The following is a 20,782-nucleotide window of genomic DNA, read 5'->3' on the forward strand; positions in this document are numbered from 1 at the left end:
ACTCCTCAAGTGGCTGCAATGGCCGCAGCTAAGCCTATGCGAAGCCAGGAACCTGGACATTCTTCCAGGTTTCCCACATGTGTGCAGAGTTCCAAGGCTTTGGGGCATCCTCAACCGCCCTCCCAGGCCACAAGCAGGGAGCTGGACGGGAAGCAGGGCCACCAGGACCAGAAGCGGTGCCCATATGGAATCTTGGTATGTGCGAGGCAAGGACTTTAGCTGCTAGGCTACCGTGCAGGGTCTAAGATTTTAAATTTAAGACAGGCATGGTAAAACAATTTTGGTGAACCCTGATACAATCTACTTTTCCAAGTGATAAGGACTTTTATTTAACACTAGGATTTCTTTCTCACAACAGAAGGCAAAGATTCTTTTAAAACGGACTGACGGGAATGAGAAGGCAGTCAAGTTCTGTTGTTGGAGTGGAATTTTATGAATATGTAGTTAAATATTGCATTCAATATTGAATATGCAGGCCCACTATATAAAACTTAAAAGAAAGACCCAGGGCTCGGCAGCATGGCCTGGTGGCTAAGGTCCTCGCCTTGATCCCATGTGGCCGCTGGTTCTAATCCCGGCAGCTCCACTTCCTCTCTGTCTCTCCTCCTCTCAGTATATCTGACTTTGTAATAAAAATTAAAAAAAAAAAAAAAAAAAGGACCCACACTGTTGGAGGGAAGTTGCCACACCTCATTAGGAAACAGCTAAGCCAGCGAGATGCATCATCTATGACGCAACAAGGATGAATCTCCTCCAACCATTTGCCTGAGAACTTAGGGCTTATGTCACAAATGCCTTCAGGTGTATTTATTTTCTGTGTCTCTGAGGCCACATTGTTCTTCTGTAGAATGTTCCCTTTCTTTCTTTAGCGTTCTTCTCATAGCATCTAGATGTTTCTTTTGAATGACTCATTTTTTTCAGCATTTCTCACTTTCTTGCTTATACTATGACTTAATGCATACTTCATCTTCATATTTCCCAGCTCCAGTATTTCTTCAAGTCCTATTTATCCCATCTGCTTCAGCTGTGTTTCCCTTTCTTCATAAACCAGTTCTCAACATAGTTATTTATTATGTGTGTTCTCTTACTATCCAACTAGGTCCCACTTTTTCAGTGAGGTAAGAGCTTCAGTGATCAGTGACTCACAAGGAATGCAAGGCAATTATCACACACTGACTTGTCATTAAGTCAATACTATTTCTTTTCTTTGGGTATATGCTGTCTCCCTAACTCCTTAATGACAGAAAGAAAGCTGGCGATCATGTACCTGCAAGTTCTCTAATACTTTTGGGGTTCTGAACCAGGTTAATGTTATATACTGGCACCAGGGCCTAGTAGTTGAAGCCTCTGCCTGTGGTGCATCCTATATGGACACAGGTTCACGTGCTGCCTATTTCACTTCCAACCCAGCTCCTTGTTAATGTGCCTGGGAAAGAAGCAGAAAATGGCCCAAGTCCTTGGGCCACATACCCATGTGGGAAACCCGGAAGAAACTCCAGGCTTTGGACCAGCCTAGCTTCAGCTGTTGCAGCCATGTGAGGAGTGAAACAGTGGATGGAAGATCTCTTTCTCTTGGTCTCTTTTTCTCTCTAAATCAGCCTTCCAAACAAAAATAAATAAATCTTTTTGTCAAAAAACTGAACATATCTATCACAATTAGCAATGTGTCCTGCAAAATGCAGGGACTTACAGAACAAGGATAAAACTGGCTAGTTTTCCAGCCACAGTGTTCTGGGTGCTAACATGGCAATAAGCAGACAGCTGATACCCTGATCAGTCCTTAGTTAGTCCAAGTCCGGAAAGCCTTCATGGACAAAGTCCCAAAGATCCATAGGGAAATGGATCAAGAGCTAAGTGGAAAAATAAGAAGGAACCAACTGGGCTTTATGTGCATACAGCTTCACCTGTGTTTAGTTGCAGGCTGGCTTCAAAGTTCAAGAAGAAAAACCAGGAAAGGCAGGAGCAATTTAAAGTGAGTTTTAAAGGCCAATTTGGAAAGGAACACAGTTCAATTTAGCCTCAACTACTTTCTTAATATTGAGACAAGATTTAATAATTTTCCTTCCTCAGCAGCTGTTCATCAAACTTTCACATTGTATTGTGAAGAAATCCCTTAACAAGTATAAACAAGAGTCTGGTGTTGTAGCCTAGAGGCTAAAGTCCTCATGACACATGCACTGGCATCGCAAATGGGCACCAGTTCTAATTCCAGCAGCCCCGCTTCCCATTCAGCTCCCTGCTTGTGGCCTGGGAGGGTAGGACGGCCCAAAGCCTTGGGACCCTGCACTCACTTGGGAGACCTGGAAGAAGGTCCAGGCTCTTGGCTTCGCATGAGCTTAGCTCTTGCTGTTAGAAGATCTTCCTCTCTGTATTTCTAACTTTCCAATAAAAATTAATAAATCTTTAAAAAATGTATTAACAAATGTGTAGTGCATGGTCTGGTATTATATGTTAAAAGGGGAAAAACGAATGACAACATATAGAGTTGTTCTTACATACATGAAAAATCTCTGGAAAGAAACCCCTCACAGTTAATATTTGCTTAGAGGGGGAACTGGGGCATGGCCAGGTTGCAAGTATTTTTCTTTACATGTTCTCTAACACACAAATATATGCATAATACGTTATAGTCTTTGAATCAGATGACTATATTAAGTATTCAAGAAACTTAAATTCATGGTTCCCCTAATAAAAGCTTTTTTTATCTTACCCACTGCTCTACCTCTTTACATGGTATTCAAAGTTCACTAACAACTTTTTACATCTGATTATAATATTCCACATACCCTACAGCCTAAGCACTTGGCTTCCCTCTCTTTTGCTAGGACTGTTTGGACCAGTCATGTGCAGCTAAGACAATGACTTCCAAAATGTTTGAGCCCAAGCTGAAGTGTAGAATATTATTTTATGTCACAATCCATTGCACATAAAATAAATGTATTACCATGTATGATGTATTCTGATAATTTCTTTTAGTTTTTGAAAAGCATTGGTCAGAAATGACCAGTTTCATAAATCTACTAGAACATAAGCACCTCAGGAGCCAAGACTAAGTGATATCTATATCTACAAAGTGCCTGTCAAACTCAGTGCACAGCAAGGAATAAGTATCTGCTAAGAACTCTGCACCCTGTCAGATACGGGGATAAAAGGAATAGAAACTGTTACATCACTACTTCAGAGTATGAGATAAGCTTTATCTTATTCCAGTTCTATAAACATCCTTATGAAAATATTTTATATTTCATTAAATAAAACACTCTGGAAATCACTATAATTATTACTAACACCCTCTTGATTCACAGGCACCTATTAAACAGATTCTAAAAAGTTTTACAATTCATTTAAATAAAACTGTTTTTAACCAAAAAACTAAATCACTGTATAATGACTTAAAGATTTGTACTCTCAATTATCAACTGTAAATACACGGCCTCAAAATTGTTGAAGCCATAAGCCATGTACCTTTTATTCCTTCTAACCCCAATGCTCTCCTCCAATACGATTGAAATTCGTAATTTTACATTTTAAAAACCGCAGTCTGAGCACTAATAATTCAGCCAAAAGGGAGAAATAATTAACATATAACACACTAAGCTTGAAACATCAACAGGATGACAACAGGCAAACTGACACAGAATCCAATAGCTATTCTTCAATATTATAAGACTAACTGCTCTCCTATAACCACTAATTGCTTAAACAACTACATTTTACAATGGATAGTGAGATGGATGAACTGGTTGTTTCACCCTGCAGTCATTTATTCTACACATGAATTATTAACAGAAAATGTCATCATTTAAGTCTATTTCATAAAAAGCCAGAGTTTCCATTATGAATGATAAACTCACCAACACCAGAATTTCAACCGTAAGACATCTTATTGTGAAAACAGCCCATATTTTGAAAAACGGCTACAGAGGAACACTGATTCCTAGAGTTTTATTTTTTTCAGTCTCACTCATGGTGTCACTAAAGTCTATTTTGAATATACTCTACTCATCAGCAAGCTGTTCTAGTCCAGGGTGAATTTAGAATTTGGAAACATGGGGCAATGGGGATACAGATCTTAAGACACTGCTTGGGACACCTGTCGCCCAATTCTACTCTCCAGTCTAGCTTCCTGTTAATGCAACTCTGTTGAGGCTCCGTGCTGGTGGTCTAAGTAGTTGGTCCCAGCCACCCATGTGGGAAACCTATAGAGTTCCAGACTCCTGGCTTTGGCCTGGTCCAGCATTTGAGGAGTAAACTAATAGAAGACACATCTACTTTCCTTCCTACCTCAAGTAGTTACTACAAATCTGTAAGAATTTAAAAGCACATGGTATTTGGGTCCTAAAATCAAATACAATTTTAAAATAGGTTTCTGTTTTTAAAAATATTTATTTGAAAAGCAACGTGATAGAAGGGACAGATGATCTTCCAACTGCTGGTTCAGTCCCCAAACAGCATCAATAGGTCTGAGCAAGGCCAAAGCCAGCAGCCAAGAGCTCTGTTTCCCACATGAGTGCAAATGGCCCAAATACTTGAGCCATCATCTGCTGCCTTCCCAGGTGCATGAGCAGAAAGCTGGATCAGAAGCAGGAACAGGAGTGTCTCAAATCAGTGCCCTGATAGGAGATGCTGCTGTTGCAGGTGGTGGCTTAACTGGCTGTCACAGTACTAGCCTCAGGGTTTCTTTTTGTAAAAGTTCATATATGTATTAGTATTGAAGATATCAATATTTAGCAGGGGCTTTAAGTAATGTTTTTACAAAATTTACTTACAACTAAATAACCCAGAGACGTATTAGTGTATCCATTTGGCAAATGAGGAAACTAAGGTTTTAGAGATAAAATTTCCTCAAGTTATATGATTGTCAAATCTCTAATCTAGGCAGGCCTATCAACTTAAAGGTTAATGCATTTAATCACAGTCCCACTGTAGTGGTCATCTTAGTCATCTAATCATAGTGATATCACAGTGGTCAATCATAAACAAAAATCTCAAATCAGATCATCAACTACCGTCACTCTTACAGGATTTTAACATTGTCCAACAAAGATAATCTTAAAATCCACATACAATTCTCATTTACAATTAACGATAAAAAGGAAATGTTAAAAAATGTTTATCGCAAATATACCAGTACAGTATTCTTATCTGGAAATTAGACGCTTAATGGCGTGGCAGCACTGCGGTATAGTACATTAAACCTCCATCCACAGTGCTGGCATCCCATATGGGCACTGGTTCAAATCCCACTTGCTCCACTTGCCACAAAGCCCCCTGATAATATGCCTGGGAAAGCAGCAAGGGATGGCCCAACCACTTGGGTTCCTGCACCTACGTGGGACACATAAGAAGCTCCAGATTCTTGGCATCAAATGGGTCCAGCTCTGGCCATGTGGCCACTGGAGAGTGAACCAATGGATGGACTATCTCTCTCCTTTTCTCTCTGTAAATCTTAAAAAACAACAACAACAACAACAAAAAAACCTTAGGAAACACCTGAAATTCTTACTTGGGACTTCCATATTTAAGCTTTATTTTTAAAAAAAGATTTTATTGAAAAGCTGAGCCAGAGAGGGGGAGAGAGAGAGAAGCAGAGACACAGATATTCCATCTGTTGGTTCATTCACCTAATGGCTGCAGTGACTGGGGCTGGTTAAACCAAAGCTAGGAACAGGAGTTTTCCAGGTCTCTCATACTGAGACCAAGAGCCCAAGGACTTGGGCCATCCTTTGCTGCTTTCCCAGGCACATCAGCATGGGAAGTGGAGCAACTGGAACTTGAACCAGTGCCCACATGGGATGCCGGTATCCCAGGCGGCAGCTTAACCCAGTAATGCCACATGCCAGTCCCCCATACTTAAACTTCAAGGGAAATTGGCTTTTCAAACACAGAAATATTTTAAATAGATACATGCCAACAACTGTTCATGTCAGGGAGACGGAATGGGGTAGGAATTCAGAGAACTTTTGTTTTTAAAACTATACTATTTCTGGGCCCGGCGCCATGGCCTAGCAGCAAAAGTCCTTGCCTTGAACACACCGGGATCCCATATGGGCGCCAGTTCTAATCCCAGCTGCTCCACTTCCCACCCAGCTCCCTGCTTGTGGCCTGGGAAAGCAGTCGAGGATGGCCGAAGGCCTTGGGACCCTGCACCTGCATGGGAGACCCGGAGGAGCTCCTGGCTCCTGGCTTCGGATCGGCATTGCACCAGTCATTGCAGTCACTTGGGAGTGAATCATTGGACGGAAGATCTTCCTCTCTGTATGTCTGGCTTTGTAATAAATAATAAATAAATCTTTTAAAAAAACCTGTACTATTTCAATTTACTATACTGTTTCAATTTACTATACTATTTCAATTTTGAAAGCATATTTAACAACTAAAGTCTGAATAATACAAAATAATTTTACCCTCTTTGGAACTTGAACATCTCAAAAACAATCTTTTTGAGGTTAATGCTAAGGAACACTTATAAAATTAAGAAAACCTTAAGAGAGTTAGAAACCAACGCTTTTGAATTTATTATAGCAGAAGTGAAGTCCCATTAAAAAGGTAGACAATTACATTTTAACATAATTTTAGCTTAAAGATTTAAGTCAAAGATATGCAACTGAACAATAGCAAATTAAGACTTCTAAGGCACAAGCAAGCAAAATCACAAAAATGATTAGCTATAAGTTCATAAAATAATAATATTTTTATTAAGTTAAATAATAAGCTATAAGTTCATAAAATCTAAAGAACAGAGAATCAATGTATCATTTAAAATATTTTCAAATCAAAAGCTCTAGAAAAATACTCAAGGAAAAAATAAATAGGGTTAATATCTACAATCAACATTGGTTATAAATATGCAATGATTCCATAAAATAACACATCACTGAAATTAAATATGCTGTATACCAGCACACCCAATGAAAACTTTTTCCTAAAGCAAGGTAATTTCATCGCTTCCAACACTGCATTACCAGGTATTTGAAGTGGTGTGGTGTATTAGTGAGGCAGCAGAGCAGTGAAGGTATACTGCACCAGGAACTGAGCACCACAGCTTGAATCTTCTTGTTATGCCAACAAACAACCCTGGGCGGGATATTCAACTTCTAATTTTTATTATAAATAATATGGGAATAATAACTACTACCACATCTATTTTAGAGAGAAGTTCTGAAATGCTTCAATGAAAAAATATGACAAGCCTGTAACACACACTCCACAAAGATACTGGCTGACATGCTGTCTGAAGACCTTTCCAGCTATTTTATAATTCTTCTACCACTGTGGAATTCCAATAGCCATAGATGTAACACACACAAGAGCCAAATAAGGCAGCCTTATCCCTAAATAATAACTTACTACTTCTACTACCAGCTGACATTTACTTAGCAGTACAACATATACAATACTACATAACATTATTACTGTAGTTGAGTATTATTTGGGTTTTTATATACTAACTCACTTAATTTTTTTTAAAGATGTATTTATTCTCATTGGAAAGGCAGATACACAGAGAGAAGTAAATACAAAGAGAAAGATCTTCTATCTGCTGGCTCATCCCCCAAGCAGCCGCCCATATAGAATCCTGTGCGTGCAAAGCAAGGACTTTAGCCACCAGGCTACCGCATCGGGTCCTAACTCAATTTTAACAGCAACAGAACCAGAATGAGAAAGCCTGACTAGTGATAATTTCATCTTCTACAATAATGCTTCAAAAAGTTCACAGAGGCCTCGGTGCTGTGGCCTAGCAGCAGAAGTCCTTGCCTTGAACGCGCCAGGATCCCATATAGGCGCCAGTTCTAACCCCAGCGGCTCCACTTCCCATCCAGTTCCCTGCTTGTGGCCTGGGAAAGCAGTCAAGGATGCCCCAAAGCATTGGGACCTTGCACCCACATGGGAGACCTCTAGGAAGTTTCTGGCTCCTGGCTTCAAACAGGCACAGCATCGGCCATTGTACTCACTTGGGGAGTGAATCATCGGATTGAAGAATTTCCTCTCTGACTCTCCTCCTCTCTGTATATCTGACTTTGCCATAAAAATAAATCAATCATTAAAAAAATCATAGAAAATAGGAGTAAGTGACCAAGTATTATGGTCTAGGCCTCCACTCGGGATGCATGCATCCCACATAGAAGTATTTGGTTTAAGTCTTGGCTGCTTCATTTCCCATCATGTTTCCTGCTGACGCCTCTAGGAAGAAAAAAAATGACAGTTCAAGTATTTGAATTCCCTGCCACTCATGTGACAGAGCTGGACTGAGTTTCAGACTCTTAGCTTCAGTTTGTGGGAAAATTGTGTTTTGAGAAAATTACATAGGCATTTCAAAAATTTTTTTGCACAAAAATAGACTTCCTTTTATTTTCATTTTCCATCAACTTTGGAAGTACCTTCATATTTATATAGCATAGTGCTTCTTCAAAGTGTTTTTTTTTACAAATGTATTTGATTTTTACAAGCAGTGTGATATAAAAAAGGCAGGTATTCCTTCTTTTGCATTATATAGAAGAAAATAAAGCTGACAGGGGTTAACAGCACCGTGCTCAAGATCACAAGGGCAACAGCAGTGAAAACCAGATCTCAAAAGTTTTTTCTCTAACTCCTCTTCCACTATTTACCCTACTAACCCTCCAAGTAACATGTGAAAATTACAAATACAAATAATAAACTAGCGTACTTTTTTACATGGCACTCATTAATGCAAAAACTTAAGCAACTGCATCGAGAAGTATTTTTTAATACCAAACTGCTGATACTATATAAATGAAAGTAACTTCTTCAACTAGCTGTGTGCATCAAAAATCTCAGGGTAGCAAGATGGATAAAGTTAAACATTTCAAATTTAAAGACTCATTTGTACGCAAAAACACCCAAATTTGAACCTCACACTATGTTGCTAGGCTACAGTCTACTGCCTCTTTCTGGGCTAAGGTGTGTTTTGTAGCTCAGGGGGAAAAAACAAACAAAAAGAGCAAATAAAAAAGGCAAATGTTATTAACAAAGATGTACAATAAAGACTGTGACGAGTATCTGCATGTCCTGAGGCTTTTCCCAACAGTAACATAACTAAGCAAGAACTATCACAAAAGAATAACATAGATGAGAGAAATAACTTTGGCACCTATGCCATACAGGATTCCATTATAGGGAAAACTTTAATTATGCCAGCATGTACCAAACTGAAATTTAATTGGAAAAGTCCAGATCACACTGGTATAAGTTCAATTTATACCAGTCAAACTGTAAGGCGGGCTTATACCCATGATTGTACTGTTTACTACACCATGTGGTCTGATTATAAAACGAAGTGCATCAACTAGCAAGGAAATGTAATTAGAAGAAGGGCAGAAATCTAGTTGAGGCCATATTTGAGAAAGTAAAAATACATCTCACCTCAATTTATGTTAATGATATCTAGTTATCAAATACATACATACCTGGTAGAGTTCTTCTAAATTGTACTTGATTGAAGTGCTATTTTGAATAGCTTCCACTGCTTCTTTCAGTTTCTGCCAAGTTTCATCTGTATAGTTTTCTGGCAATTTAGGCTTATCTAGATGATACATAAAAGGCTAGCATTAGATAACAGAGAATATAGTACCCAAAGGTCTATAAAATACAATGGCATGACCGTTTTTAAAGTAAATTGCAACATTGATAGCTCCTTTTAAAAGATTTATTTTAATTTGAAAGGCAGATTTACTATGAGAAGGAAAGACAGAGGGACATCTTCCACCCAATAGTCCACTCCCTAAATGGTCGATCCAAACCCAGGAGCTTCTTTCGAGTCTCCCACACGGGTGCAGGGTCCTAAGGCTTTGGGCCGTCCTCGACTGTTTTCCCAGGCCATAAACGGGGAGCTGGATGGAAAGTAGAACAAGCAGGACTAGAACCAGCACCCATGTGGGATGCTGGCACTGAAAGGTGAAGAACTAGCCTGTTGAGCCACTATGCTGACCAAACTGAAAGTGAGGCTTTTTTCTGCTACTGAATGTACTGCTTCAAAATATAAAAATTCAGGAATCACATAAAAAAACAATCCTGTTCTGACTTCATCACGTATAATATATAAGCGGATATGAATCTTGTATCTGAGATTTGAAATACTGATTGTCCACAGTGTGCTAGGTATCTTAGGAACTTCTTAACTGTCCTAACAATGCCCTGGGCAAAGTATCAAAACTGAGGAAATGAGGCTAGAAATCTTTTGGTAAGTCTGTCCAAGGTCACTGTGAACTAGTAAATGGCATGGCTGGTTTTCTAATCCTGGCCTTCATGACCCCCCAATTTATCCAGAATCGACAGAAGGAAGAAAAACATTTAAACTCAGGTTCTGAACTACATTTATGAGTAGAAGGACATTCAAAAGAAATCCAAACATCTAAATTACTCCAGAACTTATACAGGATTTTAGAAAGGAAATAAACATTTAAATGTAGGCTTTACACTTCACTGGCAATTAATAAGTGAAAAACATACTTAGAGCACGCAAATATCTTAATAATGTGCTTTTGTTTTAGCAAGACGAGAAAAACAAAATCATTTTGCAAAACCCATTAGAATCACAGCTCACTTTTCAAAAAAAAAAATCTTGGCTATTAAGTCAATATAAATTTAAGGGAAATAATACATACATCAGTTAGAATTCACATTCAGTTTGGAAAGCAGAATGCTCTACTCTTAGAACAGAGCACTCATGAGCCTGGGCATGGGAGGGAAATCATATTTTTAAAAAGGGTTAAAAATAAACACTACCATAACCCTCTGCCTGAAAGAAAATCGAACATATTTTTTATTTCTACACTAATGTGACAATAAAAACACTTAACATTTATATTTCACAATGCTAATATTAAGCCTCAAGGCACTTATCTGGTAAACATCACTTAAATTCATTCATTTACTTCTCCATTTAACAAGCATTTCTGCATCTATTACCTGCCAGTTAAAGGTGTTGGAAAAGTGAGTCAGAAAAACAGTAACACATCCAACAGACAAAAATTAATTCAGCAGAAATATATTTGTAAATTTTGCTACTTTTCTATTAGCATCAATTCATTCAAAACACTTTCAATCACCTATCTCAAAGACAATATGGACAAATTTCCCCAAAAGTCTCAGGTCAATAGTTTACAACCCATCTTAATGATACAAAGACAGAGGCAGTGATTGCTCCTCTCTGTAATGCGTGGTACACAGTCCCAACTTCCGTTTATATCCACTATTTTCCACTTCCAAAACCATACCTTTGGTTAGCAAAGTAGAAATCAAATATTTTCTTTAAAAATTGCTTCCCCAATGACTTTCATGAATATAGTATTCAACCTTCTAAGTCTCATTCGAGCATGAGAAGACCACTAGTGCTACCTGCATTTCTAGGGAGTGGATGATGTGGCCTACCAAAGCATAAACATAAAAATCCCGGCAGAGCCATGGCTCACAATGCACCTGAAATAAACCTCTTTAGAACATAAATTTCTCACCTGTAAAATCCGGATCAATCATACTGTAGATTGCCAACTTTATAAGGGACAACAGATTAAATACAGTAGGTTGAGCAAACCTCAATACACTGCACAGAAACACCGGGTGTTTGCTCCTAACCACCCCCGGCAAATGAACCCTCCACCAAAAAAGGCCCTCCCCTCCACCTCACTGATTACGCACAAAACATTAGGCCACCTCAATAGTCTTTAATATATTAACATAAAGAGCACGTGATCGCTCAAGTGTCAAATCCTTACTAAGTGATTATGGATTTCGGCTTTGGTTACCTTTAAAGTTCTTGATCACTAACTTCTTAGCAGAGCCAGGCTTGCTGTTAGCAAAGCTAGAGACGGCGGCAGATGATTTGGCTAGGCCGTTTGCGTGATGCACCGAAGCCACAGTAGAGATTAATATACTCTTATTTTTAAGTTGCTGCTGCTGGGATGTTGCAGCAGTTGGTGAAGATGAGGAGGAAGAGGAGGAAGATTCCTCAGCCATCTTCGCATCAAACCCTACAAACTCCAGGGTGTCTTCAAACCGCAGCTTCTTCTGTACCTGTACGTGGCTGGAAGTAGCCACGGAAACACCCAGGCAGAAGGACGAGGTTGAAGGGGATGCCGAATCCCTGGGTGGCAAAGGAGGAGTGGAAGAGGTGGAAGAGGTGGAATCAAAGTCTTCTCTCTCGTTACTACTGTTACTGCCGCTGCTGCTGCTGCTGTTTAACTTTCTCTTCTTGGCAGAGGTGGGCGGAGTGGTGCTGGTATTACCATCAGTGGCAGATCTGACCTCCTGAGCAGCAGCAGCAGCTGAGGGATTGGGGGAAGAAAAACCTGTTGGAAACATGAAAATAGCGGGGTCAACAGGCAGAGGACCATCAAAATCCTACAGTTTATCTGCCTGGGTGCGTGTAGCAGAGAAGGTGGCAATGCTAGAGGGGGAAGGGAAGAAAGAAAAGAGGAGAAACACAGAGGACGAGAGGGAAAGTGAAGGGGGGGGCTACACCGGGGGAATGGGAGGGTTTGGGAAGGCGGATAGGCTGACACCAGGAGTGAGCAGAACGAGGGGGGAGCGTGAATGAGGAGGCAGACAGGTAAACCGTGCCGTCCCCCTCCCCTGCTTTTCGAGCTCTCTCCCCCCCGTTTCTGCAGGAGCGAGTCTGAGTCTCAAACTGTAGCTCCTCCTCCTTTTCTCCCTCTCGCTGGGAGGCAAGATGCTATGCTTGGGAGAGGGGGAGGGGGAGAGAGCGACCCGGGGCTTGTTATTGTCAATAGCACAAGGGGCTAAAGATGGCGCCACTTCCGGTCACGCGGCGCCGAAGGAGGGGCGGCGTCTGTCCCCGGAGTGGGGGGTTGGAGAGAAGCACTGCGGGCCGCCCGGGGGGGCTGGGGAGCCGGCGCACCGCAGAGCGGAGAGGCCGAAGCGCCCCAGACGCTCGCGCTGCTCTGCTTCGGCTCTCGCGCTCTCCTCCCTTCCCTGGCAGTACCTCCCTCCTCCGGCCCACCGGTAACTCTCATCCCTCCGTAACGGTCCCGCGGGAAGCTTTGCGCCGGAGCGCCCTTACCGGAAGTGACTGGGCAGACACTTTTCATAGCGCCCAGCTCCCGAAGCCCCCAGGTCCGCAGGACTCGAATGGGGGGGTGGGGGGAGGGAAAACGAGGGGGTGGGGGGGAACCTGGAAAGGGAGGAGGGGGCGGGCCTTCGAAACACCTTCGGGGCTTCTGATTGGCGCTTTAGGAACGCGAGGCGGACGCCCAAGGTGGGGGGGTGGCGGGAGAAGGAGCGGGAAGGATCCTGAAGGGGAGGGAAGCTGGTGACGGTGAGGGGCGGGGTGAGCTAGCTGGGAAAAAGGAGGAGGCGGAAGAGGAGGGGAGAGGGAGGGGACGCACGGAGTAAAAAGTAAGGGAAGGAGAGACCGAAACTTTTTTCAAAGAGATAAAGGAATTAGGAGGGGAGGCAAGACGGGAAAGGAGTGACCAGAAATGGAGGACAACATGAAGGCTTTTGCTGCAGAGGGCTATCTCAAGACAGACCAAAAGGAGCTTACATAAAAACGGAGATGTGATTCAGTGGAGCTATGAATTGTTAGACATCGCAGAACTAAAGTTGATTAGAGCCAGAATTTTGATACTTTTCTCAATAGTGTACTTGTATGTTCTTTTACTGCTCTCTGGTGCATTTTCTAAGATGGCTGGCAGAGCCAAAAGCGTACTCTAAAGAAAACAGCTAACCCCAAACCCAACATGATTCCTAGGCCCACCGGCTACCATCACTCCATCAGCTAGGAATTCGGTGATTTATAGACCATACAAAAAAAGAAATTAAATCCCACGGATGTTGGCAAGTCAGTGTTTTCTACCAACATATTCTATGAGTTGAAGCTTTCAATTAGATTACTGATTAAACAATAACAAAAAGTTTGGTTAAATTAGTAATAACAAACCTTATAACTTCCCTGACAGGAAGTTTTAACCCTAAAACATTCTTAAGGGGAGAAAACAATGAATTTGCCAACCTGTTGATCATTCTAACTGCAGAAATCTTCAATGAACATGTATCTAGAACTACCTATGGCAGACATTATGCCAGGGCGCTGCCCTTCAGAAGCCAGTGGAGGAAGATAGAAGAGTACTTTAAAAAGCTCATGGAAAAATGGAACTAAAAGTGTATTTGGACACATATTAAACAAAAATCCATGAATGGCTTTTCGTAGTATGCATTTTCCATAAACTTTTAAGTACCCTCCTAATTGAAATATTAATGTCTATAATAGTACTATAAGAAATGTACAAAGTGCTGTGGCATGAGGCAAAGCAAGAAGTTTGAGAGAAATCTGGGAAAGCCAGGAAGTTTCAGAGACATGATATCTATGCTGGGTCTTAAAATGGAAGCTGCCAGTAAGACAAGAGGGAGAGAGTGAACAGCATTCTGGGCCAGTACAGAGCACAAAGCAAGGAGTTGTGAAAGGGCCTGGTGTGTTTATACAAACATGGAAACTACAGGAACGCAGGAAAATAGGGTATCTGGCTGGCAGTAGGGAAGATGAGGCTCAAAGTACCTAGCACACCAACCCAGGAATTTTGTAATTTACTTGTAGGTTATGCTAGACGGCAGCAAATAAGCAAACTGTTTTGATAAGCAAGGCAGTGGCAGGATTGTGGGTGGGGTAAGAGCAGCTTGGGTGCTATGGCCTGATAGGTGAATTGGCACTCTGCAAATAAATCAACTTTCTAACTTTGCTTATTTAAACAGTCCCTTTCCCTTTTCTGGGTCTTGAAAAGTCATTGTAGATCCTCCTAAAAGAGTGCTTCTCTTGGGCATTATCAGCCAGTGTCTTTGTACTGTTCCAGAATAGTTGGCTAAAAACAAGGCTCTAAAAGAATTTAGGCCCCAGAACTTTGGAAGGGAGTCGAAAGCCTCAAATGGACAGATGGAAGCACTTTTTAAAATATATATACCATAGCATTATTGCTGCCCAAAATGAGCAAGTAAGTTTTTAATGTCAGGTAAAGAGTCATAAAACTAATGGGTTCAAGTCTTCAGTGTGTCACATTTCACACAATGCTGAGTTAAGTGTGTAAATGCAAAGTAGAAACTTACTGAATTGAATGTCTCTGAAGGCGAGTAAAATAATGCTGTGGTGTAAAGGACAAGGATATTCTTGTTTAGTCAATAAATTCTTTAGGGAAAGGCTAGGTATTCTAAAATGTTATGAATATTAGTGCTAAAAGGGAATGAATAAAAGAGAAAGCTGTTTTTCATGTAAACTTTTTTTAAGATTTATTTTTTTATATTGCAAAGTCAGATATACAGAGAGGAGCAAGACAGAATGGAAGATCATCCGTCTGATGATTCACTCGCTCCAAGCAACCACAGCAGCCGGTGCTGCGCCTATCCGAAGCCAGGAGCCAGGAGCCAGGAACTTCCTCCAGGTCTCCCAAGTGGGTGCAGGGTCCCAAGGCCCTGGGCCATCCTCAACTGCTTTCCCAGACCACAAGCAGGGAGCTAGATGGGAAACGGGGCTGCCAGGATTAGAACCAGTGCCCATATGGGATTCCGGCACATTCTAGGCAAGAACTTTAGGTACTAGGCTACTGCACTGGGCCCTCACACAAACTTATACTGAAACCTGTTGATATTCAACTACATTCTAATCATAATGGCTCCCCATCTCACAGAAGTATCAAAGCATTCCGTCTTCCAAGTTACATCTTAATTTTAACGGCACAGATCTTTTTCTTTTCTTTCTTAAATGATTAATAATAATATTCCTTTTGTCATTTTACAAACTCAATTTCCACCAAGTTAATCCTTGCATATGTAGCAATTCTAATATGGATATGTAATTTTAATAATATTTTTATATTGAGACAGACCATCATAGATTGTTACTTTGTGAGTTGAGAATTTTTTTTTCTCAATTTCAAAATGAGAAAAAAAAGATTTTTCTTTGTGAAATGTCATTTACATCCAGAATCAACTATTTGTGGCTAGCTCTAACATAAGTCTAAATTCTCTATACCCAAACACTGCAAAAAAATGTTCAATACATTCTCAACATTAAAATACATCTTTCAAGGTTGAACTCACTGGCCACAATAATAATGATGTATAATACAGGATCCCATACAATTATAGACATTATCAGACTAAGACAGATTGGGCATTTGATACATATTCCACATATAGATCTTTCATCTTGTGAGTTCAAGTCATACCTTAGAAACATTAATTAAATTTTACAATGCTGCCAGATGAGTATAGTTATTAGTGGCTTCTTTTACATCAGCCCTTTGAGTACTTAGCCCATTAGCTAACAGACTTTATTTGCTGTACCTGTGAACCATCTGGAAAGCAGATTTAAGGATTAAAAATTACAGACATGCCACTTTCGGGGAGTGGGAAACCAAACTGGCCCCAAACCACCTCTCCTTTCGGTGCTGTCAGGTGCTTAGTATGGAATTTCTGAGGCTGTTTGTAACCTTCCATTCACTTTATTGATGATTGTCATAGTTCCTTTGTCCCACCTTGCTTTTCTTTTTCTCACAAACAAGGCCACTTCAGGTCTCAGTGTATGGTTCCCAACTGAGACTGTGAAATACAATCGCCTTTGGAGGGTTTTTTTAAGTTTATCTAGAAGTGATAAAATCGCAGATACAATTCAGGAATAGAGTAGGCAGACATGGGTAAGGCAAGACATAGATGTTTCTACTTCTATTTTGTCTCTAGAGAGAAAGTGGGAGAGGGTGCCCCTCCCCTTTCCCTACCTTCTCCTGAGCCTGGGAGGGGCAGTGGTTATGTATCACCACCCTCCAGTCCCAGGTAAGGGGCAATAGTACATCCTGTGGAAGGGGTCCATGTGATTGACAAGTAAGTAGACTGTATTACTTAGAGAGATGTATGGCTTCCAGTTTCTAAGTCTAGGGGTGCTATCTGGCTGTCCCATTTTGTTCCCTTCTGAGACTTCTGACCCCCATTTTTAAGCATTACTGAAGGATGTAGTTTCCTGTTCTGTTGCTGCTTCCTGCTGATAGGGGTGATGGCCTTGCATGACCTGGATTGGGAAAGCTCTCTATCTCATCTAATGGATCCATCTCACAAGCCATATAAAATGTAGCTGTGCCAGTGGCTGTGTCCCCCATATCATCGTCACCACCCTGAGAAGTCACTGCCCTTTTTTGTCTTTTGGAGAGGCATCCCAGATCCTCCACTGGTTCACAGGAGCAGGCTGACCCATCACTGGTGCACACCTGGGCATGATCCCCCTCCCTGCGCAGCAGTCAGCAATGGGAGGTGGCACAACAAGCACCGTGTGCTCCGATGTCAAGGCGCACACGCCTGATCTCTGGTCCCTGAGATCCTGTTGCTTCCTGGATTGACATGATGTGAAGCCTGGGTTTCTTGGTGATGCCAAGGCCATCAGTGGAGATCCCCCTCTCAGGACCCCAGCCTCAGGTACCTAGGGAGGTTTTTTTAAAGCATTTTTGTTTAGATCCAAACTTGGTCCATTTCAGTCAGAATCTCTACAAGGAGGGCCTCAATTACCAGTATCTTTTATTTGGAAAGGCAGATTTACAGAGAGGAGAGAAAAATTAGAAATCTTCCAACTGTTGATTCATTTTCCAAATGGCCACAATGGCCAGAGCTGAGCTGATCTGAAGCCAGGAGCCAGGAGCCCCTTTCAGGTCTCCTACATGGGTGCAGGGTCCCAAGGCTTTAGATCGTCCCCTGCTACTTCCCCAGGCCACAAGCAGGAAGCTGCATGGGAAGTGGAGAAGCTGGGAATAGAACCACTGCCCATATGGAATCCTGGCACTTCCAGCAGAGGATTATCCAATTGTACCATCACATTAGCCCCCAATTATCAGTATTTTTTTTTAATTGGAAAGGCAAATTACAATGAAGGAAAGATCTTTCATCCATTGATTTACTCCCCAAGTGGCTACAATAGCCAGAACCAACCCTATCTTAAGCCAAGAGTCTGGAGCTTCTTCCAGGTCTCCCACTTGGGTGCAGGGTTCCAAGGTTTTGGGCCGTCCTCTACTGCTTTCCCAGGCCACAAGCAGGGAGCTGGAAGGGAAGTGGAGCAGCCAGGGACATGAACCGATACCCATATGGGATCCCGGTCTATGCAAGGTGAGTATTTAGCCACTGACCCATTGCGCCAGACCCAATTATCAGTGCTTTGCTTTTTTTTTTTAAGATTTATTCATTTTTTATTACAGCCAGATATACACAGAGAAGGAGAGACAGGAAGATCCTCCATCTGATGATTCACTCCCCAAGTGAGCCGCAACGGGCCGATGCACGCTGATCCGAAGCCGGGAACCTGGAACCTCCTCCTGGTCTCCCACGTGGGTGCAGTGTCCCAACACATTGGGCCGTCCCCAACTGCTTTCCCAGGCCACAAGAAGAGAGCTGAATGGGAAGTGGAGCTGCCGGGATTAGAACTGGCGCCCATATGGGATCCCGGGGCATTCAAGGCGAGGACTTTAGCCGCTAGGCCACGCCGCCGGGCCCTATCAGTGCTTTTCAGAAGCTCTTTGGGTGACTCTAATGCTTCCAAGGTTGAGAGACCATAGTTGTGGTAAAATGAGTGTGCCTTGTGATTTGAATGGGGCTCACAAGCTTTGTACTCATTTAGATAACACTTAGCCTTCTCTAGAAATGCCTCTTTCAAAAAAAAGTATTTTATTTCTATTTGAAAGGCAAAGATTCAGAGAGAAGGAGAGACAGAGAGAGAAAGAGAGATCTTCCAACCACTGCTTCACTCCCATGTGGGTGCAGGGTCCCAAGGACTTGTGTCTCCTCTAGAGCTTTCCCAGGCCACATGGAGGGAGCTGGATGGGAATTGGAGCATCTGGGACACAGACTGGTACCCATATGGGATCCTGGCTCATGCAAAGCGAGGATTTAGCCACTAGGCTATCGTACCAGGCCCCTGGTCCCTTTTTCAAATACAACTTAGCCATGAAGACTTAATTTTGAACTGTTTTTAAAATATTTGCTTATTGGGCCTGGCGGCGTGGCCTAGCAGCTAAAGTCCTCGCCTTGAACGCCCTGGGATCCCATATGGGCGCCAGTTCTAATCCCGGCAGCTCCACTTCCCATCCAGCTCCCTGCTTGTGGCCTGGGAAAGCAGTCGAGGACGGCCCAAAGCTTTGGGACCCTGCACCCTCGTGGGAGACCCGGAAGAGGTTCCAGGTTCCCGGCTTCGGATGGGCACGCATCAGCACCGGCTGTTGTGGCTCACTTGGGGAGTGAATCAGTGGACGGAAGATCTTCCTCTCTGTCTCTCCTCTCTGTATATCTGACTTTGTAATAAACTGAATAAATCTTTAAAAAAAATATTTACTTATTTTATTTGACAGGGGTGGGGAGGGAGGAAAGGAAGTAGGGGGAAGAGAGAGATGAAAGACAAGAGATTTCCATCCACTGATTCACTCCCCAAATGGACATAAAGGCCAAATCAAAGCTTGGATCTTCTGAATTTCCCACATGGGTACAAGGGCCCAAAGACTTGGGCTGTCTTCCTTTGCTTTTTCCTGGCATATCAGCAGAGAGCCAGATGGAAGCAGAGCAGCCGAAAATTGAACCAGCATCCATATGGGATGCCAGTTTGGCATTGCATGGCAGCTTCACTTGCTAAGCCACAGCAATGGTCCCAGTTTCTAACTTTTAAATTCAATGTCTCTTGGGATAAAAAGGTTAATTAAAAAAACTTAAGTGCCTGGAGGTAAAAAGGACTCAGAAAAAATACTGCAGTGCAAGGTATGGAGAGGTAAGTTTACCAACAAGGAAATATTTCTGAGAGTTCACTTTACTGCCCTTACAGTACTGCCCGGGGTTAATCTTCCTTTGTAAGGACAGCATGCATACAATTACTTGATCTGAATCAAAATGCTGAGAAGTGATAACGTGTACAATTAAATCAAGTTTTGACAGCTTATCTCTGTGGCCAAATTCACGTGAAAATAACATTTTTACAATTAAGCAAAGCAAACAACATATATTGGGAATGTAGGTTTAGAGCGATCTATAAATGCCCACTTTTTAAATTATTACTCTACTGAAGTTTCTATTACCAAGTCACCTACTTATCCTGAGTTTATTAAGTGGCCAGTATTCCCACAAACAGCATTCAGTTATTCATTCAACAAAAATGTATTGAGCAACTACTCTTGGCCAGACCAAGTGCTAGATGCTGTGAAGGAATATAGAACTAATACAAATTTCCATTTCTGTTTGATTTTTCAGTTTTGTAAAATGCTTTCACATACAATTATTTTATCCTCATAACCACACTGAGAAGTTACTTACCATCCCCATTTTACAAATGGGAAACAGGTTCAACAAAGGAGGTTAAAATTACCTGCCAAAGTCATAAAGCATAAGGACTTAAAGATTTATTTATTTTCATTGGAAAGGCAGATTCACAGAGAAGGAGAGACAAAGATCTTCCATCCACGGGTTCACCCCTCAAGTGGCCCCAACAGCCAGAGCTGAGCTGAAACAAAACCAGGAACCAGGAGCTTCTTCCAGGTGTCCCATGTGTGTGCAGGGTCCCAAGCCTTTGGGCAATCCTTCTCTGCTTTCCCAGGCCACAAGCAGTAAGCTGGATCAGTAATGGAACAGCCAGGACACAAACTGGTGCTGATATGGGATCCTGGTGCTTTAGGGGAGAGGATTGGCCAATTGAGGCATCATGCCAGGCCCACAAAGCATTAAGATTTAAACCTAACTCTTTTAAATTGAGACTTTTTAAATAGACTAGTTCATGACTAGTCTCTAGTCATGAAAGCTTCAA

At 41.8% G+C, this 20,782-nt stretch overlaps 2 protein-coding genes across 8 annotated transcripts in view; one reads left to right on the forward strand and one right to left on the reverse strand.

Annotated features, from left to right (window-relative positions):
• CUL4B (cullin 4B) overlaps positions 1-20,782 on the reverse strand; it is a 46,764-nt gene that overhangs the window by 19,499 nt on the left and 6,483 nt on the right. For 2 of the 6 annotated variants that reach the window (XM_004587658.4, XM_058659068.1), the window contains exons 1-3: positions 13,040-13,165; positions 11,766-12,308; positions 9,429-9,544 (exon numbers count right to left, since the gene is read on the reverse strand). In XM_004587658.4, coding sequence (XP_004587715.2) covers positions 9,429-9,544; positions 11,766-12,308; positions 13,040-13,067 — 687 coding nt within the window. In that variant the 5' untranslated portion in view covers positions 13,068-13,165. Of the gene's footprint in view, positions 1-9,428; positions 9,545-11,474; positions 11,599-11,765; positions 12,309-12,961; positions 13,019-13,039; positions 13,166-20,782 lie in introns of those variants that run through there. The other 4 variants (XM_058659065.1, XM_058659066.1, XM_058659067.1 and 1 more) reach the window with 3 other exon arrangements.
• MCTS1 (MCTS1 re-initiation and release factor) overlaps positions 12,963-20,782 on the forward strand; it is a 49,112-nt gene continuing 41,292 nt past the window's right edge. Inside the window, exon 1 of one of the 2 annotated variants that reach the window (XM_058659070.1) lies at positions 12,963-12,981. The gene's annotated coding sequence lies outside the window, so the exon portion shown is untranslated. The other variant, XM_058659071.1, reaches the window with a different exon arrangement.

The sequence above is a fragment of the Ochotona princeps genome, chromosome X (assembly GCF_030435755.1).
Source record: "Ochotona princeps isolate mOchPri1 chromosome X, mOchPri1.hap1, whole genome shotgun sequence".
Lineage (NCBI taxonomy): Eukaryota > Metazoa > Chordata > Mammalia > Lagomorpha > Ochotonidae > Ochotona > Ochotona princeps.